Raw genomic sequence first — 21,669 nt, 5'->3', positions numbered from 1 at the left:
TAATTAGGCTACGTTCACACTGCAGGGCTCAGTGCTCAATTCTGATTTAAAAAAAAAATAAAATCGAATTTTTTTGCATGGCCGTTCACATTTCCAATTAAATGCGACCTTTTGTGATCGCCTGGAGACTTAGGTCTCTGCAGAGCAAAAGTGGGCGTTTATCACCATGTGGGTGTTTTGAAACTGCTGGGTGTTTCTGAATCATGCAATCTAAATGACCCCCCTTACCCAACCCCACCCCTAAACCTAACGTCACTATTACATAGGTGTAAAAACACCTTGATCTCGTAACTCCCATTACTTACCTGCAGAGACCTATACTTGAACTCCTGTGTGAACAAGTTGTGTTGCATGCTTAATATTTTTTGGTGATGCAGTTTGTAAAGCTTCTTTGATAAATAGAAAGTTCAAAATAAAATAATTGTAACAATACTTTATCTACATTTTTGACCATATGTATGCATCCTTGCTATCAATTAGTATGTGTGTGTGTGCGTGCGTGCGTGCGTGCGTGTGTGTGTGTATATATATATATATATATATATATATATATATATATATATATACACACACACACACCTTTTTTTTGTCTGCAATATTTAGCCTATTTTTCATTTTATTTTATTTTAACATAAGTAACATGCTATGAAGATTCATGACATAATAGCACAAGGTTCACACAAAACAGATTTTAGACATTTATTTTAAGCATGGTGCCTAATAAATTAGAACTTGATCATTTACTCACCCAGGAACCATATTAGTTATACACATGCATTTCTGCGTACATAATGGCTTCCAATTCAAAGAATTTTTTTTTTTTTTTTTCTCTTATATCATGTTAAACCTGACAAATAGAAACATTTTCACTGTTTGAAACACTGGCACAGGTTTCACTAAGGTGCAAAAAATAATTTAATGGCAATTTATTTAAAAACGTGGCACAATGTTGCCAAATAAACATCACATTTACACACCACATTATGAAATTTAGTGACCATAATAATAATTGAAATCCAGTGCTAATGTGAAAGCATATTGACTATTTTGCATAAATGTGTCATGCAATCAACAAGACAACCAGTGCTCTTTATGAAACCAGTAGACTGACAAATCACAGGAAGAGGTAAAGAGGACTTCAAATGTCTGCAATAATCAATTCATATCAGGGCACATTTTTGGAATGTCCAACTCAACCAAAAAAGGACCTTTCCATGAATAAGGAAGGAATCAATGTTTTCAGAATCATTCTATTTAAGTGTTTCGCAGCAGCATTGAGTAGATCATCTTGGTGATCTGCAGAACTGAGGCGTGAAGCGAGTATTGCACCACGATGGACCCGAAGCCTTTGTAGAAGCCCATGGTGCCCTCCTCACGCCGAATAGCATTAATACAGTCCCTCATTCCTTCATACTGCGTGTTTATTGGCAACACTTCAAAACCCAGGTCAGTGTTGTCGATGATAGTGCGTGTTCCCTGGATATGCAGCCTGTGCAACACCGTTTCCAAAGGAAACAGCAGCACATCTGCGCACAGGCTAGCAGCAAAGCTGGCCATGAGCTCAGGGAAGTATGAATCCAGCATAGACTGGACCGCGTCCGTTTGCGAGTCAGGGGACGAGTGCTTTGGTGAGCCGTTGTTCCGACGCCGCAGCAGGTAAAGAACCAGCCGCTGCACGCTGGAACTGATAACATAGTGGAGGATACCGTGGAGAACCGTGGGGAACACCAGGTTCCAGAGGGGAAGGAGACGCTTGCTGTGAGGCACTCCCATCCCTATTACACGCCCAATACCCTCTTTCACACAGTCCAGGATGCCGGGGTTGTCTCGGATTATTTCACTCTGGTGAGAGAACATGAAGACAAAGCAGAAAATTTACTTGGGCTGGGCGATAGAACAACAACAACAACAACAAATCTCAGTATTTTACAGCTTTTTGACTATCTCAGGATGTTTATTTTTTTTTTATGCTAAAAATGATATATTTAATCTAAAAATGCATTTATGTATTCACCTAATTATTATTATTATTATTATTATTATTATTTTTGCTATGACAACCAACAGCCACTGTTGATTCAATTTAAGATTTTTTAAAATATATTTTAAAGTTAAATCTAAGAAAATGAAACACAGTTTTAAGTATATAATTTAATATGATATATGAATTATGTAACTATTTACACTTCTGTTCTAAAGTTTTGGGGTCAGTAGTATTTTTATTTTTAAAAGAAACTAATATTAAGCAAGAATGCATTAAATTGTGACAAAGTATTTATATTTCAAATAAACACTGTTTTTTCTGCTGTTCTCTCTGTATTAATTCAACTCTCTATTAAACAATCTTGATTTGTTTTTTGTTTTTTTGCAAAATAATAATATTAAGATAATATTAAGCAGCACAAGGATCATATGACATTGAAAACGGGAATAAAGGCTTCTGATAATTCAGTTTGCCATAACAGGAATACATTTCATTATAGGTTTTAATAATATTTCAAAACATTTCTGTATTTACTATTTTATGAAATAACTGCAGTCTTTTTTTTTATATATATCTTATTGACTACATACTTTTGAATGGTGTTGATTTTACTGAACTATTATAAACATGCTCTTCTTGTACAAATATATCACAAGATCTCATTGACTAAAAATACATTAGCTTTTATAGACCAAAACTATAACTACCAAAATTAACCTGATTTTCAAATTTACAATCTCCTCTCCTTATACTTTAATATAAATGGTTGGTAATGTTCACAATAGTACAATTCCTACAGCAAATTCCAAACAGCTAAAGTAAAAATGAAAGCAAAGTCAATGCCATTATAAGACTTTACAACTGCAAGCAAATGCAAGCCCTGAGATTTTCCAGTACTCATCAAATGTAAAGCTACAAAATGATTTGCTCATTTACCACAAGATCTTATCAAACTGCATTTTCTAAAGCATTGAGTCTATTCATTGTGCCTGACCAAGATCTTTTTCCAATATGTGTCATAAAGTCTTTATTCATTGTTGGAAAAATATCTTTGATGTCTAATTTTTAAAATGTATTATTTAAATGGTTATTAATTGATTTAAAAAAAATCATGTTTACAATCAAATTCTTGTTTTACAGTAAAATATTTAAACATCCTTAAAACAAGACACATAACCCTGAGACGCAAAACTTCAAAAAAAAAAAAAAATTACGTTATATAGCTTCCACAGAATATATCTTGAATATAAGTGTATTTTATCTTGTTGTACTAGCAGATATTTCAATATTTAATATTTAATACTTAATTTTATTCCTCATTCTCACAAAGGCCAAGAATGTGGAAAAGAGTCTGTAATTTTTAAGAAAAAATAATAATTTACAGGCCAAAAATATTGCCAAAAAAAAGAGGTGTATGAAAATGCCTTACCTGTACAGTCTCAATGAGACTTGCTGAGTAAAACGGCATTGCAACCACATATGTCAAACTGGATTAAAAAAAAGAAAAGAAAAAAAAACACATCAAAGAGATGAGAAGATCGATCATTTAAATGTCAAGCCTATGGAATTCCCTTTCCGTATTCTTTATGGGACTTTGTTGTATAAATAGCAACCTGTATTTTAAGCTTAGTAAGAAGCTTTTTTAATAGATCCCAGATATAAGAGCAAGGTAAAATTATGACTCATAAAAGAATCAAGAGATAAACAACTTGCAGTTTATAGCATTTTCCAAACATAACCAAATATGCACGTAAATTTACTGTACTTATCTACAAAAAAAGCACTGTTAACTAAATTAGGCAAATGTCTTAACTTACCCTTTGAGTACTAAGTGTCCCACAACTTGTTTAGGGTTCCACTTGTGTGATAGCTCTCTGTGAATATACATGAAAATGTTGGACAGACATTATTTACTTCAGTAATGGCAGAAAAACAAATAAATTCAAATCATGCAAACTGCATGCTGCCATCATTTATTAAAATTATAGATCTAAATATAGAGGTCATTCCTCCTATTATAAGGCTGTAAATCAAAATATTAATCTTCAAAGAGGGCCTTTTAAAGGACACTTATCAGCGATTTCTTACATTGTATATTTTTTGTACCTTGGTAAAGGTGTGCATTCGCTAATGATGCCCTCTGTTCCCAGCGTGACCCCCTGTACCACAAAAGTGCTGCCCATTCCTTTCCATAAAGCCTTTGGACCCTGTGTGTGTGTGTGTGTGTGTGTGTGTGTGTGTGTGTGTGTGTATGTGAGAGAGAGAGAGAGAGGGAGATGCTTCAATGGACAAGTGACAAACAAAAATCAAATATAGTACATGTACAGATGCATCTAAATAAATTAGAACGTCATTGGAAAGGTTAATTTATTTCAGTAATTCAACTCAAATTGTGAAACTTGTGTATTAAATAAATTCAATGCACTCAGACTGAAGTAGTCAAAGACTTTGGTTCTTTTAATTGTGATGATTTTAGCTCCCATTTAACTAAAACCCATCTCAACCCATGCCAATCAGCTAATCAACTCAAAACACCTGCAAAGGTTTCCTGAGCCTTCAAAAGCCTTCTCTCAGTTTGGTTAATAGGGTACACAATCATGGGGAACACTGCTGATCTGAGAGTTGTCCAGAAGACAATCATTGACATCCTTCACAGAGAGGGTAAGTCACAAACATTCATTGCCAAAGAAGCTGGTTGTTCACAGAGTGCTGTATCCAAGCATGTTATATTCCTTCCAGTTGTTGTATTCCTCTTTTTAAGCCACTCCTGAACCACAGACAACTAAGGGCTAAGGAGAGTAAGAACTGGACTGTTGTCAAGTGGTCCAAAGTCCTCTCTTCAGATGAGAGCAAGTTTTGTGTTTTATTTGTGAAAATACAAAGAGAAGCTCATAGCCCAAGTTGCTTGAATTCCAGTGTTGTGTTTCCACAGTCTGTGATGATTTGGGGTGCAATATCATCTGCTGGTGTTGGTCCATTGTGTTTTTGAAAACCAAATCACTGCACCCGTTTACCAAGAAATTTTGGAGCACTTCATGCTTCCTTCTGCTCACCAGCTTTTTGAAGATGGTGATTTCATTTTCCAGCAGGATTTCGCATCAGCCCACACTGCCAAAATCACCAAAAGTTGGTTAAATGACCATGGTGTTGGTGTGCTTGACTGGCCAGTGAACTCACCAGACCTGATTCTCTATGGGGTATTGTCAAGAGGAAAATGAGAAACCAGACCAAAAAAATGCAGATAAGCTGAAGGTAAATGTCAAAGAAACCTGGGCTTCCATACCACCTCAGCAGTGAAACAAACTGATCACCTCCATGCCACGCCGAACAGAGGCAGTAATTAAAGCAAAAGGATCCCCTACCAAGTAGAGCAACTAGAAGCCTGTATTAGACAAGAATGGGACAACATTCCTATTCCTAATCTTGATCAACTTTCTCCCCAGTCCCCAGATTGTTTGCAGACTGTTATAAGAAGAAGAGGGGGTGCCACACAGTGGTAAACATGGCCTTGTCCCAAATTTTTTGAGATGTGTTGATGCCATGAAATTTTAAATCAATTTATTTTTCCCTTAAAATTATACATTTTCTCAGTTTAAACATTTGATATGCCATCTCTGAAATTTGAAGCTTCCACATCATTGCATTCTGTTTTTATTCACAATTTGTACAGTGTCACAGCTTTTTTGGAATAGGGTTTGTATTAGGTCTAGGAATCCGTGGCAATGAGCTTTTTTCATTGTAAAGCAGACACAATTAAGTATTTCTGGTGGTTGTGGAGTCACTTATCAATATTTGTGGTAAAACTGCTGCCTAAAACAGCTCACATTTTTATTCCCTCGATGTCAGATTTTTTTATTTGGTTTCTATGTGATTTTGTTTTATTCAATACTCTACCATCTGTAATTCCTAAGTAACTTTTAATAGGTTAATTCAGTCAGAACGCATTTTTCATTCCACTGCTGTAGGGGAGAGCAGGGGCGAAAGTAAGAATTTTTCAGAAAAACAATTTTAAAAGATAATGTTGTAGACAGAGATATATTTCTGCTGTGGCCAGTAACTCAGAAGTGTGGTCTATCAATACCAGGTGGTATTTTGTAAAAATGTAGAAAGACTTCAGTACAATTTCACTTTGAACATAAAATGCACATTGTTACTTTCGACCCCATCGGTTGGGACGAAAGTAACACAACAATATAAGCTAGATTTTTTTTCTGTTACTCTTATTTTTAAGTATACCTGATTGTGACCTTGTGAATATGTAACTGCAAACATATTTTGTCCTTTATCTTTGCAAAAAAAAAAAAAATTAAATTACATTTTCATATCTTCATTTTAAATTTAAGTTTCATCAGATGTCTCAAAACCTGACTGTATTTTTTTTTACAGTTGCAATCAAATTTACTCAACCCCCCAGAGACTGTTGTACTTTACAAATACAAGCTTTTCTGAAGATCCAGGATAAAATAAAAATTGCATCTATAACAGTTCACTGGCATATTAAAAGTGATATTGTATATAATGTAATAGTTTTCAACATTGCTGTTTTTAAATCACTTATTTGCATGGTGGGGAATAAAACAGTCTCACAACACAATTAAGCTTTTAGAAACTCTATTAAAAACAGAATTAGCTAGAGCCATTACACATACAGTTAGCACATGCATGTGTTGAAGTTGAGTAGCAAAAATGTCAACAGAGATCTCACAAAATCTAAAGAGAATAAATATCATAGTACTTTAAAAAGGCTAAGGCTATACGAAGATTTCCAAGACATTGAAAGTTCCTAGAGACACAGCTCTCAGCCTTATTCCTTAGCTTAAAGTGTGCTTTACCAGAAAATCTTTAAGGTTGTGGAAGAAAAAGCACAATATCATGAAACGTTTAATCAGAGCAACTGAGAAAAATCTGCAATGTTAAGCCAAAGACTTGCAAGATGACCCGATGAAAGGAGGGAAACCATTTCAAAGCAGTGTGTAAGATGATCACTAGACAAGTATTGCCTTTATGTTGATACATCTTGTAGAATACCACTCTTGATCAAGAAGAACAAAGGACAACTTGAACTTGATAAAAATCATTTGGGTAGACTTGTGGAGCTCTGGAGGAATGTTATATGGAGTGATGTGACCAAACTGGAACTTTTTGGACCCATGGATCAGCGGTATGTCTGCTGCAAAAAAGGCAAAGCTCATAAGCAGAAGAACACCATCTCCATCCTCAACCTTGGAGGTGGATCAGTCCTGTTATGGGGTTTCTTTACTGTAGAAGGAAGTGGAAATCATGACTGTATGAAGGACATCATGGATTCTTTAAAGTGTCAGGCCATTTTGACAAGAATTGTGATGCCTTTGGTGCAAAAACTGAAGCTGATGATCAATGGACTTTCCTGCAGACCAGTCATACCAAAGTACACATCCAAATCTACTTCTGCTTGGTTCAGGGATCAGTCATAGAATGTACTTGAGTGATCTGTTCAGTCTCCAGGCTTAATTCTCATTGCAAATATCTGGTTGAATTTGAAGAAAGCAGTGGAAATGTGAAAACCAAAGATTATCAGTGATCTGGAAGCTTTTTCAGGCGAGGAATGGGCCAAAACTATAGTAAAGAGGTGACAGAAGCTTCTAAACACTTACAGACAGCGTTTATTGGTGATTTTAAAGAATAAAAGATTCTGCACTAAGGGGGTTGAATAATTTTAAACATGAATGTTTCGAATTTTATCATGATTCATCAATGTTCCATTCTCAGAATCACTCAAAAGTGTATTAACAAACTTTCTCTAATACTTTACTGATGCCTTTGTTAAATTGATTTCATAAAATGTTATCCTCCATAGCAAATTGTCTTGCAAGTCAAGGGGGTTGAATAATTTTGATCGCAACTGTATTGTCAATTTCAATGTATTATTTAAAAAATATATATTTCAACAGAATGTACAATATAAAAATTTAATTACATTAGCATAATTAAAAAAAAAAAACTCTAAACATAATGTAACAGTAGGCCTATTTATGTTTCCATCCAGTTTTTATGCATGAATTTAAAATGAGCATTGAAAAATCTGGAAACACTGCAAATTCATAGGTGGAGGCTTAAAGGCTAAGATATGGCTAAAACCTAAATATAAATGTGACGTAGCAGCTGCCCAGAGAGAGATGTTCCTCTATGTCCAGAAACACCCTCTCAAAAACATCTGGATAAAACCAGACCTCTGTCTGTCTTTCTGACCCTCACTCGGACATATTCTTTTGGTATAATATGACATAAAAATTTGTAAGAAATGATGCAAGACACAGAAATTCACAGTATAGCATGCACCGGAACAAAATACACTTTGTCACTGTAGCGGGACAAAAGTAACAACTGTTACTTTCATTCCGACAGGAACTCCTGAAATTTAAACTCGATTTAATTTTATCCTGAAAAAATCTGAAAGTGCTAACTTTAGGATGTATTAAAGCACTAAATAACCTGTAGGTTGATCATTACCGTGACACATGAAACAAGAAAAACAACACTACAAATTTGAAAAAATGACCGCTTCAATAATTTACTTTTTGTCCTCGAAAACAGTTTTACGGACCTAACTTCGGGAAACGATGAGGAAATCACGTGATGTTTCTCAGCTCTGTCAAAGATTTCATGCTCAATATGCTGTCATAGCTGGGAATAGAAATACAAAAAGAGGCTCAGAGAAAATCGATTTGTTCCTTTCGTCCCACGTTACTTTCGACCCCGCTCTCCCCTACTTTTCCATTGTATTTCAATATAAATGCGCTTCCCACGTCTGGTGCGCTCTCATCTCAGGGCTTTAGCAGGTTCTCACACATAATAGCCTACAGTAATATCGGTCCGACAAATGCGTCAATGGGCCACAAAAGGAAATTTTTTTTTTTATATTTTTACTCTGTGCTATGTCATCGCCCACTTTCGTCACCTCAGCCGCCCTCTCATCAGTGCTGAACACGGCTCTGTGGCTTGCCTGTCAGGCGCTTTTACAGATACATGTGTATGCATCCTCGGCGCAAAAAAAACGTATATCCTTATGTGTAAATGTCCCACGTTCCCGCAAGCCTTTCCATTTTTGCATAAAAAGCCCACTGTGACAGTCTTCGTTAAGTTTAACTCTTTACTGAAAGAGCGTTGGCGTTAAACAGACAGAACTCAGTAGAGAGGGAGACAGTATTCAGCGCAAAAACATTCATTGTGCTGGAATATATGCTGTTTAAAATGTATATTTTGGTTTAGAAGTCAACGTGTAGTTCGAGTAATTTATGAGAGTAGGAACAGTGAAGGGACAGCAGCGTGTAATTGTCTGAATAAAAATAGGCCATCAGACGCTTTAACAGGATTAAAAGGAGACTGATCAAAGTGCACGCGATGCATGTTCCTGCAGAGCATTACTGTGATTTTATTTGTCTTAATTATTTTTTAGCTTTCTGTATTGGTTAGACCTCCAATATGCATATGATTTTTAGTAACAGTGTGAAGCTATTTTTAATGCTATAATTATTGCTGTTATCTTAAAAAAAAAAAAAAAAGTCAAGTACTTTTTTTTTTTTACTCACATACCAAAGTAGTCAAAAGTACATAAACAATGTCAGCAAGCATGTGAGCTGTTATCAAAGGCAAAGGAGGCAATTTTTGTTATTATGTGAAATACTATTTAGTTGTTTCAGTTTGTTATTTGTCCAAAAGTTACAATGACATTGTTAGAATATTATTTTTTTTTTTGACAGATTACTCAAATATTTGTGTTTTGTCTTATGACTGGTGGTCTGATAAATTAAGCACTTTATGTTTTAAGGACATTGGGCTTTTTTTTTTTTTTTTTTTTGACTTTGTGTTTTTGTCAGTAAAATTAAAATAAAAAAATAGTGGTTTTAGTCCGATTCATCTGAAAAATAATTGGTCAACTAATCCATTATCAAAATAATCTTTAGTTGCAGCCCTATTTGAAAGGATACTATGGCAAAGTTATCACTTTCCTTATTCAAAATTTTCATTAGTATATGATTGACCTTGAAGAATTGATGTCATACACTTGGAAAATTATGAGCTTTATCACGCTCATAGACACTAGGGGTGTGATAATACACTTAGCTCACAAGGTGAGACAAAATGCAGATCCTTGGTTCACTAGAAGACAATGATTATGTTTACATGAACCTCAGTAATCTAATTATTTACCTTATTCTAAATAAGACAATATTATGTTTATGGTGTTTACGTGAGTTACTTTTAGAATATTTATTTCATGTTCCCATTTTACATGTTATATATAGTACATAGTTTGATAAATGGTACACGTCATTACGCCCCCACGTGACGCCATCCAACGTCCTATCCAGAATTCCACATATAAACATATTCGGTGTTTCATTTTTAATTTTATGAAAGCTTCAAGTGCAGTTAATTATTTGTATGTGCATACAGACGACGGCGGTTGTTGAAGCTCTTTTATTTGTCGTCAAACGTTTGAGCACTACTGTGTATCTTGTCACATGTGGCAAAGTCCTACACAACAGTAATGTGATGAAGGTGTTTACAGGTCTATTCTGCACTTCAGTATAGCCATGGTCTGATTACCGGTTTCAAGGTATACCTGCGATTTGAAAATTTTAAGTTTCAAGACCACTTATTTAAGACCACTTTTTCATGTCTCCTTAAAGACTGAAAGTGTAGGAATCCTTCAGGTTGAGTGCAGTGTAGAGTAACATGACCCTCCTCCTGTTGGTGCAAGCGAGCGGTCAGTCACCTGTGTGCAGGATGGCTGAACTTAATGAGCTGCCACTGGAACTTACACGATTGGCAACCGGACGTTTTTTGTCTTATTGCGACTCGTTTTTCTTCTGGAGTTGTACAAACTGCGTTGCAATGCAATCATTTTCCAAAATGTAATTTATGTGAAAACATGAAGTCTGTAAAATAAACGCCTGTTAAAACATGCCAGAGATGCTGAAAATGAATGCACAGAGAAAAACAGGGTAGCAGGCAGATCACTCACTGTTCATGTTGCAAGAACTATTGCAAGAAAAAATCCTCAAATATTATGAATGTGTTTCTTAGGGGAACTAACTGTCTTTAGAAAAGTTTACATGGCATTTTCTTTTCATCTCATATTAGCAGCGCAGCTTTGCTTATAGTGGTAACCAAGGAAATGCTGTATCTGGTATTCCAGAAGCACCCCCTGCTGTCAAGAGAGTGAATATGCATCTCATTCAGAGATTTTGCTGTTGCAACCATATTTAACATATTACAATATATAAACACCCAAAACCAAATTAAACACAATCATAGTCAATTTATCAACAGTAGATCAGTGAGTCTGTAGAATGTACAAAAGCACTGAATTTTGATTTTAAATGTACAGTGTTTTCATTTATAAAATTAAATGAAAGCTTTTTGAGGTTTAATAATTATATTAGGCTCTATCAAGATACCTGTTCTGTACTGTTCAAACGCGTTCATCTTCGGAACAAGTTAAATTAACCATTTAAACTTAAATGGACAAGTGTAGAGGTCTTAGCACTGAACCTTAAGGTACCCCATGGCCTTGCATTTGAACAGTTTTTTTTTTTTAAAGATGTCATTTCTGAGCAGCAGCAAAGCAAACATTTCTGACATGTAATACCTGAGTTTTGGTGACATTGTACATAACGCTGATGGCAGTCAGTGGGGACAAGTGATAACACCTGGCATGGTAGTTCACCTGAAACACACAGTTCATTTTAAATTATCCATCATTTTTCAACACTATGGAATGAAAAATTAGTATGTTTCAGAAGCACATAAGTATTTATGATATAAGCATCTAAAATTTATGATAGACAGAGCTAGTAGGATTTATGTACTAGTTGTTCTACCTACCTGACACTGACGTCGAAACACAATGCAGGGATGTGCCAGGACATTTTCTGTGAAGAGGCTAATTCAAACCATGCAAAAATTATTATGAGTTTAGTAACATTATTTTGCAAATCTTAATATAATTGTACTTTCAACAGTACTTTAAGCAGTAATTACTCGGGTTTCATTACCTTGCAAGTCCTATCCCAAACCCAGCAAATCTGTTCAGCTGTTCTGAAAGACATAACCAAGAGGAATCATTTGGGGTGGTGGTGGTGGTGGTGGTGGTGGGGGGGGGGGTGTTCTGTACATTTAATTTTTTTTTATTTTAAAGGTCACTGGATGAATCATGTATTTGCTTTCACCCAGTTCAAGTAAATAACTTACTTAAATAACATAAATTTTTATGAGTGCCAGCTGCATCAGAAAAGTTCATGACCATTTTATCAACAGGGTCCTTTCACTGTCCTGTAATGTTGACTTGAAAAATGGTATTTGTATATTTAGGTTAAATAATTCTAAATAACTTGTCTTAAAAGGAACATTCCAATTATTATTATTAAGCTTTTTTTTTTTAAATAGGCTCATTTTCCAACTGCCCTATAGTTAAACCATTGAGTTTTACCATTTTCAAATCCATTCAGCCGCTATCTTGGTCTGGCGGTAGCACTTTTAGCTTAGCTTAGCTTAGCATAGATCATTGAATCTGATTAGACCATTAGCATCTCACTCAAAAATAACCAAAGAGTTTCTATATATTGTGGCGGGGTGAGGAACTACACGACAACCGATGGAAGAGAAAAGTCCCCGAAGGGTGGATTTATTAAATGAAAGTGCTCTGGGTGAAGGCGGTGTTCTCCGTGGCGCTTTAAGTCCCTCGTGCTCGCTGTGTCCTGAGTGGTGGATCCCGTGCTGTGCTCTCCTGGGTGGGGCTGACGGTCACACGCTGCTCTCTGGAAAAGAGGAGGTAAGGGTTAGCGTCTTTGTTAGGAGACATTCCTCACCACTCTGTCTTCCTCCTCTGCCTAAGTAGGCCCTGCTTGATGAGCTGCAGGTGCGACCGCTCAGCCCGTGATGAGCTCGTGCCGGTGATTCCGGTGTGTTGCCAGGGCGACGCTGACGAGCGCTCGGGACGCATGTCACACTCCCCCCCCCTAAGCGTCGACCTGCGCCTGCGGTACAATGGGGAGATATGGGGAGGGTGGGGAGTGGAGCCTGACAGACCTGCGAAAGCTGCCCCTATCCTGGAGAGACCATCCGCGTTGGCGTTGGCCGTCCCCGCCCGATGTTGTATGGTGAAGTGGAAGTCCTGGAGCGCAAGGAACCAGCGGGTTACCCTGGGGTTGGTGTCCTTTGCGCGGGCCATCCACTGCAGTGGCGCATGGTCTGTCAGCAGGGTGAACCGGCGTCCGAGGAGGTAGTAGCGGAGCTCCAGGACTGCCCACTTGACGGCCAGCGCTTCCTTCTCCACGGCGGCATACCGTTGTTCGGTCGGGGTCAGCTTCCGGCTAATAAAGATCACCGGGTGTTCCTCGCCGTCCTGGACCTGGGAGAGAACGGCTCCCAACCCGGTGTCCGAGGCGTCGGTTTGCACCAGGAAGGGGCAGTTGAAGTCGGGGGCTCGCAGGACTGGCTCCGTGGTAAGGGCTGACTTTACTTGCTGGAACGCCTCTTCCGCTTCTTGACTCCAGGCTATCTTCTCCGGTTGCCCCTTCCTGGTCAGATCTGTCAGTGGAGAGGCTAAGGAGGAGAAGTTAGGGATAAAACACCGGTAGTATCCTGCCAACCCCAAAAAGGCTCGTACCTGGGTCTTGGTAGAGGGCCGCGGTGCCGAGAGGATAGCTGTCACCTTCTTTTCCTGGGGCGGATGAGGCCACGTCCCACGCAGAAGCCCAGGTACTTGGCTTCGGAGAGAGCCAGGTGACATTTCCGGGGGTTGGCGGTGAGCCCCGCCCGGCGGAGGTCCAGCAGCACCCTCCGGAGCCGCTCTAAATGTTCCCCCCAGGTCTCTGAATGGATGACCACGTCGTCGATGTAGGCCGCGGCGTAGGCCATATGGGGCCTCAGCAGGACATCCATGAGCCTCTGGAATGTGGCGGGGGCCCCGTGCAGGCCGAAGGGAAGGACCCGGTACTGCCAGTGGCCACTGGGGGTCGAGAAGGCTGTCTTCGGCTTGGCATCCTTAGACAGGGGGACTTGCCAATACCCCTTGGTGAGGTCGAGAGTTGAGATGAACCGGGCCCTTCCTAGTCGATCCAGGAGCTCATCGACGCGGGGCATGGGATAGCCATCGAATTCAGAGACCTCATTTAGGCGGCGGAAGTCGTTACAGAACCTTAGGGTGCCGTCGGGCTTCGGGACCATGACGATGGGGCTGGACCATGGACTCCGCGAGGGCTCAATTACCCCTAGCTTCAACATCTCCTGTACCTCTGTCTCGATTGCGTGTCGCCGAGCCTCCGGGACACGATAGGGCCGCTGCCGGACGATGACTCCTGGTGGTGTTCGGATTTCGTGCTGGATGACGGCCGTCCGCCCTGGCAGAGGGGAGAACACATCCGAGAACTGACCGACCAGGTGCTGCAGTTCCGTCTTCTGGGCTGCGGAGAGGTGGGGGTCCATGTCCACAACCACGGGAGAGGTGGCGGCGAGGGCCGAGAGCTGGGGCCCGGTCCCCACCCAGCGCTTCAACAGGTTTATATGATAGAGCTGCTCTTCCCTTCGACGACCAGGTTGGCGTACTTTGTAGGTGACGGGTCCCACCCGTTCGGTGACCGTGTACGGGCCCTGCCAGCGGGCCAGGAACTTACAGGCTGAGGTGGGGACCAGTACCATGACGTGATCTCCCGGCTGGAACTCCCGGGGTTGGGCAGCCCGATTGAAGAGGCGCTGCTGGTCTTGCTGGGCCTTGGTCAGATGCTCCCGGACCAATGGCATGACCCTGTCGATCCGCTCCCTCATGGCCTTGACGTGCTCGACGGTGGTCCGACATACCGCAGGCTGTTGTTCCCAGGCTTCCCGGGCGACATCTAGGAGCCCTCGGGGTTGGCGGCCGAAGAGGAGCTCGAAGGGCGTGAAGCCGGTGGATGCCTGGGGCACCTCCCGGATCCCGAACAGCACATACGGGATCATCTGGTCCCAGTCGCGTCGGTCCTCGGCCACGACACGCCGCAGCATCTGTTTCAGGGTCTGGTTAAAGCGTTCCACGAGCCCATCGGTTTGTGGGTGGTATACGCTGGTCCGGATCTGTCGGACTTTGAGGAGTTTACAGAGGTCAGCCATGATCCGGGACATGAAAGGGGTGCCCTGGTCGGTCAGGATCTCCGCTGGTAGGCCAACCCGACTACTCAGTAGGAAGAGCTCCTGGGCGATGTTTTTGGCGGTGGCCTTGCGGAGGGGAATGGCCTCTGGGTAGCGGGTGGCATAATCCACGATAACCAGGATGTGTTCATGCCCCCGGGCGGACTTCGGCAGCGGCCCCACCAGGTCCATCCCGATGCGCTCGAAGGGCACCTCGATGATCGGCAGCGGGATCAGCGGGCTAGGGGGAGGAGTATGTGGCGAGGTCCGTTGGCACGTCGGGCACGCTTGGCAGTACCGCTTGACATCCGCCTCCAGTCCTGGCCAGTGGAAGCGGTCCCGGATCCGTTGCACAGTGTTTTGGGCGCCGAGGTGGCCAGCCATCGGGTGGGCGTGGGCGAGTTCCAAGACCGCCGGCACTTTGCTCCGCGGTACCACCAACAGCGTCTTTTCCTCCCCCCTCCGCTGGCCGACATAATAGAGCAGGCCGTTTTGGATGATGAAGTGGGGTGTGGGGTGGGGAGCTGGTTGTAGATCCTCTCCTTCCGCCACCCGCACTTGAGACCAGCAATTCTTGAGGCGCTCGTCCCCACGCTGCTCTTTGGCGAGCGTCCCCCCTCCCGCTATCTGCTGGAAGACATCGAAGAACAGGTTAGAGTTTTGGGAGGGGGACTCACCTCCTCGAGGGCTGTCCGACGTCAGCAGCGCGGGGCCTCGTCGAGGGCGCCTTGCTGGACCCCGGCGTCGGCGGTTCCCGGCCGGGCTAGCAGGCTGTGTGCTGGAGGTGAGGAGCTGATCGAACCCCGGCCAATCCCGGCCGAGGAGAACGGGTACCGGTAGGTTCCTTAAGATTCCCACTTCGACGGGCCAGGAACCAGGTGTCGCGGTGATGGTCACTCTCCGGGCCGGCACATGCCTGGTATCCCCGTGCACGCACGTTATCGCCAGCCGGGCCCTGGAACCTGTTCGGGGTGGAAGGACAGTCGGTTGTATCAGGCTTACCCCGCTGCCCGAGTCGAGGACGGCGACGAATGGCCGGCCGTTGATGCGCACCCTGGCCCGTGGTGCCTTCGGCGCTGGACCGTGGACTGAACAGCCTGCTAGCCATGTCCGTCCTGGGGAACGCGGCGGCTCGGTGGGCATTGGCTCGTCCTGGGGGCCGGGAACCGCAGGCCTGCTCACGGGTCGCTGGGTGCCCTCCGGCGAGCGTCGCTCCTGGACCACCCTTCGGGGAAAAGGCGGCGCTCGCTCCCCTATCTCCCGGTGTTGGGCGGCCTCCGCCAGCTCAATGGCCTCCACGAGCCCGTCGAGATCGGTGGGGTTCCTCATGCCAGCCGCCTGCCTCAACGCGCGGGGAAGGGCGCGGAGGAGTCGGTCGATCACCACACGCTCAGCTACCTGGTGTGCGGAGGGACCCCCGGTCAACAGCCAATGGTGGGCCAACCGGGATAGTTCGGCCGCCTGGGCGCGAGCGGGCTGTCGAGCTCGATATTCCCAGTCATGGAACTGCTGCGCCGCACAGATTGGGGAAAGGCCTACTCGGCCCAGGATCTCCTTTTTTACCTCTCCATAGTTCCGGCTTCTCTCGGCCGTCATGGTGAAATACGCCCGCTGCGCTTCCCCGGTCAGCAGCGGTGCGAGGAGGTGGGCCCACTCGTCCTCTGGCCACGCCTCCCGGACTGCGGTGGCCTCAAACATCCGAAGATACATCTCCACGTCGTCATGCGACGTCATTCGTGGCATCAGCTGGACGGCTTGGACACGGGGGTCAGGCAGCGGCGTGCGGTGGGCGGCGGCGCGGAGGGCGGCGAGCTCACGTTCGGCGTCTCCTTGACGTGAGGCCATGTGCTCCACTATTTGTTGCTGGCGGATGCTCACCTCGGTGAGGTGTTTGAGCAGTTCTTCCATGCCGGGGGAGGAGCGGCCGCCTGTGAAAACAGAGCAGATACAAATGTCAGAGAAAAAAGGAAAACAAAAAAAAAAAAAAAAACAGGTGGCTTTAACGGTCTCCTCAGGGGTCGGTTGTCGGTGTCCAGCTCACACTCTTGCCCGCATTCTCCACCAGTGTGGCGGGGTGAGGAACTACACGACAACCGATGGAAGAGAAAAGTCCCCGAAGGGTGGATTTATTAAATGAAAGTGCTCTGGGTGAAGGCGGTGTTCTCCGTGGCGCTTTAAGTCCCTCGTGCTCGCTGTGTCCTGAGTGGTGGATCCCGTGCTGTGCTCTCCTGGGTGGGGCTGACGGTCACACGCTGCTCTCTGGAAAAGAGGAGGTAAGGGTTAGCGTCTTTGTTAGGAGACATTCCTCACCACTCTGTCTTCCTCCTCTGCCTAAGTAGGCCCTGCTTGATGAGCTGCAGGTGCGACCGCTCAGCCCGTGATGAGCTCGTGCCGGTGATTCCGGTGTGTTGCCAGGGCGACGCTGACGAGCGCTCGGGACGCATGTCACAATATATATTTTTTTTCCTATTTAAAACCTGACTCTTCTGTAGATACATTGTGTATGAAGACCTACAGAAAATAGGTAGACATGGCTAGGAACTATACTCTCATTCCTGTGTAATAATCAAGGAACTTTGCTGCAGTACCATGGGTGCAGCAGGTGCAATGATAATACGCAGCGCCTAGAAAAAGGCTTATTGGAAGTTGCCTAGCTGGGACTATATTCAAGTCCACTTCAATGGCTATCCCATGCTTAGGGAGTAGGGAGCAGTGAACACAGTGTTGGGATCCTGTCAATTAGACTGGTTCGAAAGACAGTCGAGGTTTGTACCAAATCTCTGTGATCATGTAACCAATGATGTTTGAGGCTTCATATGTCGTCACGATGTAACACCTGAAGCGAGGTGACTGATTTGAATCCTTGGTGCAGCTTCATTCCTTATAAAGATACTAGGGGTGTAACGGTTCACAAAATTCACGGTTCGGTTCGGTTCAATACACTGATGTCACGGTTCGGTTCGGTACGGTTCGGTACGTTTTAGATACAGCAAAAAGAAAAAATTGGCAGATAAATTTCCTTGATTTTTTTAAAAATGTTTTATTTATTAAAACTAACAAAGTATGTGTTTTTTTTACATTGAACAATGATGGAGCTATTCTTTACCCATCTTCTATGGTGTTTTCTTAGCAGCATACTGTATAAAACAAAAATAGCTCCTTATAAATTTTTTTTTAAAAATTAAATGTAATATTGTTGTAGTGGTTATGAACAAATACAAAGATGTAACTCTTTTTATATGGAACTCTATAACTCTTTCATAATCCGTGTGTGTTTTTACTCAATTGGTTCTCTATTTGGGCTTATGTTTTTTGGAACAAAGCAGGAATTACGGTCTGTCTGAAATGGGCTCGTGAAGGAATATTGTAATGAGGCTCAATTACATTAAGCATGTTCTTAAAACCTGCGTTTTCCACTACAGAGTAAGGTCTCATATCCGCGGCTATAACGTAAATGCACCATTCGCTGCGGTGATGTCCGTATACGGAGCCCGGGACGTCACCTGTAGGAGAAAAAAAAGCAATCCGTGGCGACGGTTTTGCAATCCGTCCCCTCAGTTTATAAACCGTACTCACGAATTCATAAACTGTTCACTCGATTTAACAAATCGTGCCCACGGATTAACAAACCGTGCCCACGAATTTCCAATCCGTGCACTTAGATTTTGTAAACCGTACCCTCGGTTTTTGAATCCGTACCCACGAATTCATAATCCGTGCGCACGCTTTCGCAATCCGTTCCCTCGGATTTGTAAACCGTACTCACGGATTCATGCAGCAAACTCCTACGTGTTAACATACAGTTTTATTGAATATTATTATGTGGAATAGGTTTACAGCAAAGTGTCTTAAGTGATTCTCTATCAAGTGTAGTACGAGGTGGAATACAAAGATTTAATAAGAAAGATGCGCATTAAAATCTTGTTCAATTGCTGATAATCTATAATAGCACTTGATTATTATTGTGCAATAAACCTGGCATTGTGACTGACTCTGGAGTAATTTTTTCCTCTTTTGTAAGTTATTTTGGATAAAAGATTCTTATGCATAACCTGTTTAATAATATATAATAATGATACAAATAAAAATAAAGTTATTTTTTATAATTTTAATTTGTAGGCTAAATAAATGAGTACAAGACAGTAAAAATATTTGTCATAAAATAATTTGTGAATTGCTTTATTTTTAAATAACCTTTGGACAGTTTTGGAAATGCTTGTGTACAATTCTTTCTTAACATGAAGACTTATTTTTGTGATTTTATTATACTAAGCTCCACCCACCTCACCCCACCTGCCGGAGTTAGATGCATGTTTCACTGTTAAGTGTAAAATGCGTGTCAGTTTTCAAATCCGAGGGAACGGATTGCGAAAGCGTGCGCACGGATTATGAATTCGTGGGTATGGATTCAAAAACCGAGGGTACGGTTTACACAATCTAAACGCACGGACTGGGAATTCGTGGGCACGGTTTGTTAATCCTGGGTACGATTTGTTAAACCGAGTGAACAGTTTATTAATTCATGAGCACGGTTTATAAACTGAGGGGACGGATTGCAAAACCGTCGCCACGGATTGATGTTTTTTCTCTCCTACAGGTGACGTGCGGGGCTCCGTACCGAGCCTTCAGCGCGTACTGAGTGAGCGAGCGCCTGACTGAGTAGCCTAACATAAACATATAAGTTGGTGTTTTTTTTTCTTCGGGGGTGTCAGGGGCATTGCCTGTTACGTCGTTTGGGTTATTGGGCTACCTTGTTGAACGCATAACATTATATTTCACACACCTTTTTTATTTTCCAAATTTAATTAATTAGTCCAACGAACCGTTCGGTACATAATGCGTACCGCGTACCGAACCGAAAGCCTCGTACCGAACGGTTCAATACGAATACGCGTATCGTTACACCCCTAAAAGATACGCAAAAAGCTTGGTGTTTCCTCCCTGCTTCATAGGAACGTTCATGTGTGGAAAATGATTCTCAGAATGAAGACACAGCTGCTATGAATGTTGTTTTTGTGTTATGAATCAACAAGATGTGTGAATAATTTTAAAGTGGCTGCTATAATTGCAGCTGAGCACTAGATGTCAAAGGTACTGCCTGTCTGTGAGGCGTTGAAGCTTTGAATCTTTTTTGTTACAATCAGGAAAAAGACTCAAAAGCTCCACAAGGCTTTATCTGCCCATCTCTAGTGAAGTGCCAAACTAAACAATAATACCAAAATCAAGTATGATAAATATAAAATACCAAACTTTTTACTGTATATAAAGTCTATGCCTTGGTGATTAGTTGGATGCCATGCTACTTGTCTTTAAAATCTAAAATGTATACTATAGTACATTTATAAACTTACTATACTTAGCTATAGCTGTTCCAGGAAAAAAAAAAACATGCTGTTATAGTTTATGATTCTAATAAATCTACCTCATTTTACTCCCAAAATGCACAAACGTTTTGCGAAGCAGTTCAACTGAATCATTAAAACGATTCACAAGGGTGATCCTTTATTCGATTCTTTTTATCGAGCTTCATCAGCAGAAAGGAGGGCGAAGGAGCGAGTTTGAGACAACACACCCATTCTTCACTGTAAGCAAGACTGCAGGGGCTGGTCATGTCCAATATAAAGCTCGTGACAGAAAATATCGGCGTGAGATACTGCTGTTTTTGGTTATTCGTGTAATGCTCCCTTCATTATTAACATCTCAATTCATGCATACTGATCATAAACTGTACTCATTGTTACCGGACGGTGGAGCCGCTGATTGGGCTTCGTCTGCTGCTCCAGGTGGGGCAGGTGCCGTCTCAAATTGGGGCGTGCCATCGCCAAAATGCAGGTTTCTGCTGCCAGGTATATCTGGAGGTGTGGTGACCCAATGCTGGAGGTCAGAGCTAGATGAATTATTGAATGACCTGCCCGAATAGCCCCCGCTGAATGACGGATCCTCTCTGCCCCTGTAACCCAAACCCTCGAAGCTGTCCGGCCGACGAGAAGTCATGCTGGGAATCGCTTGGGAAACTACACTGAAATTACAATATATCTCAGTCTGACTTCTTACGATTTATGATCTACGAGATGTGATACAATTTCATTGAAAACGTAAATAATCGAAAAACGCGAGAATTAATTTCTGGTTGACCGAGGCTGCTAGCAAGGATAGTTAGTGCTTTAGCAAAACAACCCAGCACCGCCTGAGAGGTTGACAGTTTACTTCCGGTTTGAATGCGGCCTTATGGGTTATGTAGTTTATTAAATTATTTATTAAGAACGAATAGCAAACAGTGCAATGCAAATGTTCCTGAATTCACAGGAAACTGTTTATTTGTGACCTATATGTTACACTTCACCACAAAAACAGTTTTAAGAAAAAAAGTAAACAAATAAATAATAAATAAAAAACACAAGAACAAAAGTAACACAGGTATATTTGTAAGCAATAGCCAAAAATACATTGTATGGTTCATTTTGGGCCAAAATGCATTAGGGTATTTAGTAAAGATAATGTTCCATGAAGATATTTTGTAAATTTTCCACCTTAAA

At 42.1% G+C, this 21,669-nt stretch overlaps 1 protein-coding gene across 1 annotated transcript; it reads right to left on the bottom strand.

Moving 5' to 3' along the window:
* Nucleotides 1-685: 685 nt before the first annotated feature.
* Nucleotides 686-21,351, bottom strand: LOC113049831 (solute carrier family 25 member 46). Its single transcript, XM_026212493.1, has 8 exons — nt 20,875-21,351; nt 12,025-12,067; nt 11,855-11,912; nt 11,619-11,696; nt 4,091-4,191; nt 3,802-3,858; nt 3,414-3,471; nt 686-1,842 (listed from the first exon to the last, which is right to left on the bottom strand). The coding sequence occupies exons 1-8, from the start codon at nt 21,125-21,127 to the stop codon at nt 1,255-1,257; spliced, it is 1,236 nt and encodes a 411-aa protein (XP_026068278.1). The 5' UTR covers nt 21,128-21,351; the 3' UTR covers nt 686-1,254.
* Between the last annotated feature and the right edge of the window lie 318 nt (nt 21,352-21,669).

Source organism: Carassius auratus, chromosome 30, assembly GCF_003368295.1.
Source record: "Carassius auratus strain Wakin chromosome 30, ASM336829v1, whole genome shotgun sequence".
Taxonomy (NCBI): Eukaryota; Metazoa; Chordata; class Actinopteri; order Cypriniformes; family Cyprinidae; genus Carassius; species Carassius auratus.
This window is presented reverse-complemented; position numbering and strand designations above follow the sequence as displayed.

Bases quoted from the DNA above. Each gene is read 5' to 3' on its own strand.
- LOC113049831 (XM_026212493.1), bottom strand. From the start codon at position 21,127: ATGACTTCTCGTCGGCCGGACAGCTTCGAGGGTTTGGGTTACAGGGGC. The intron at 11,913-12,024 runs GTAATGAAACCC...GGTTTGAATTAG, and splicing joins TTTGGGATAGGACTTGCAAG to CCTCTTCACAGAAAATGTCC. The intron at 1,843-3,413 runs GTAAGGCATTTT...TTCTCTCACCAG, and splicing joins GTCTCATTGAGACTGTACAG to AGTGAAATAATCCGAGACAA.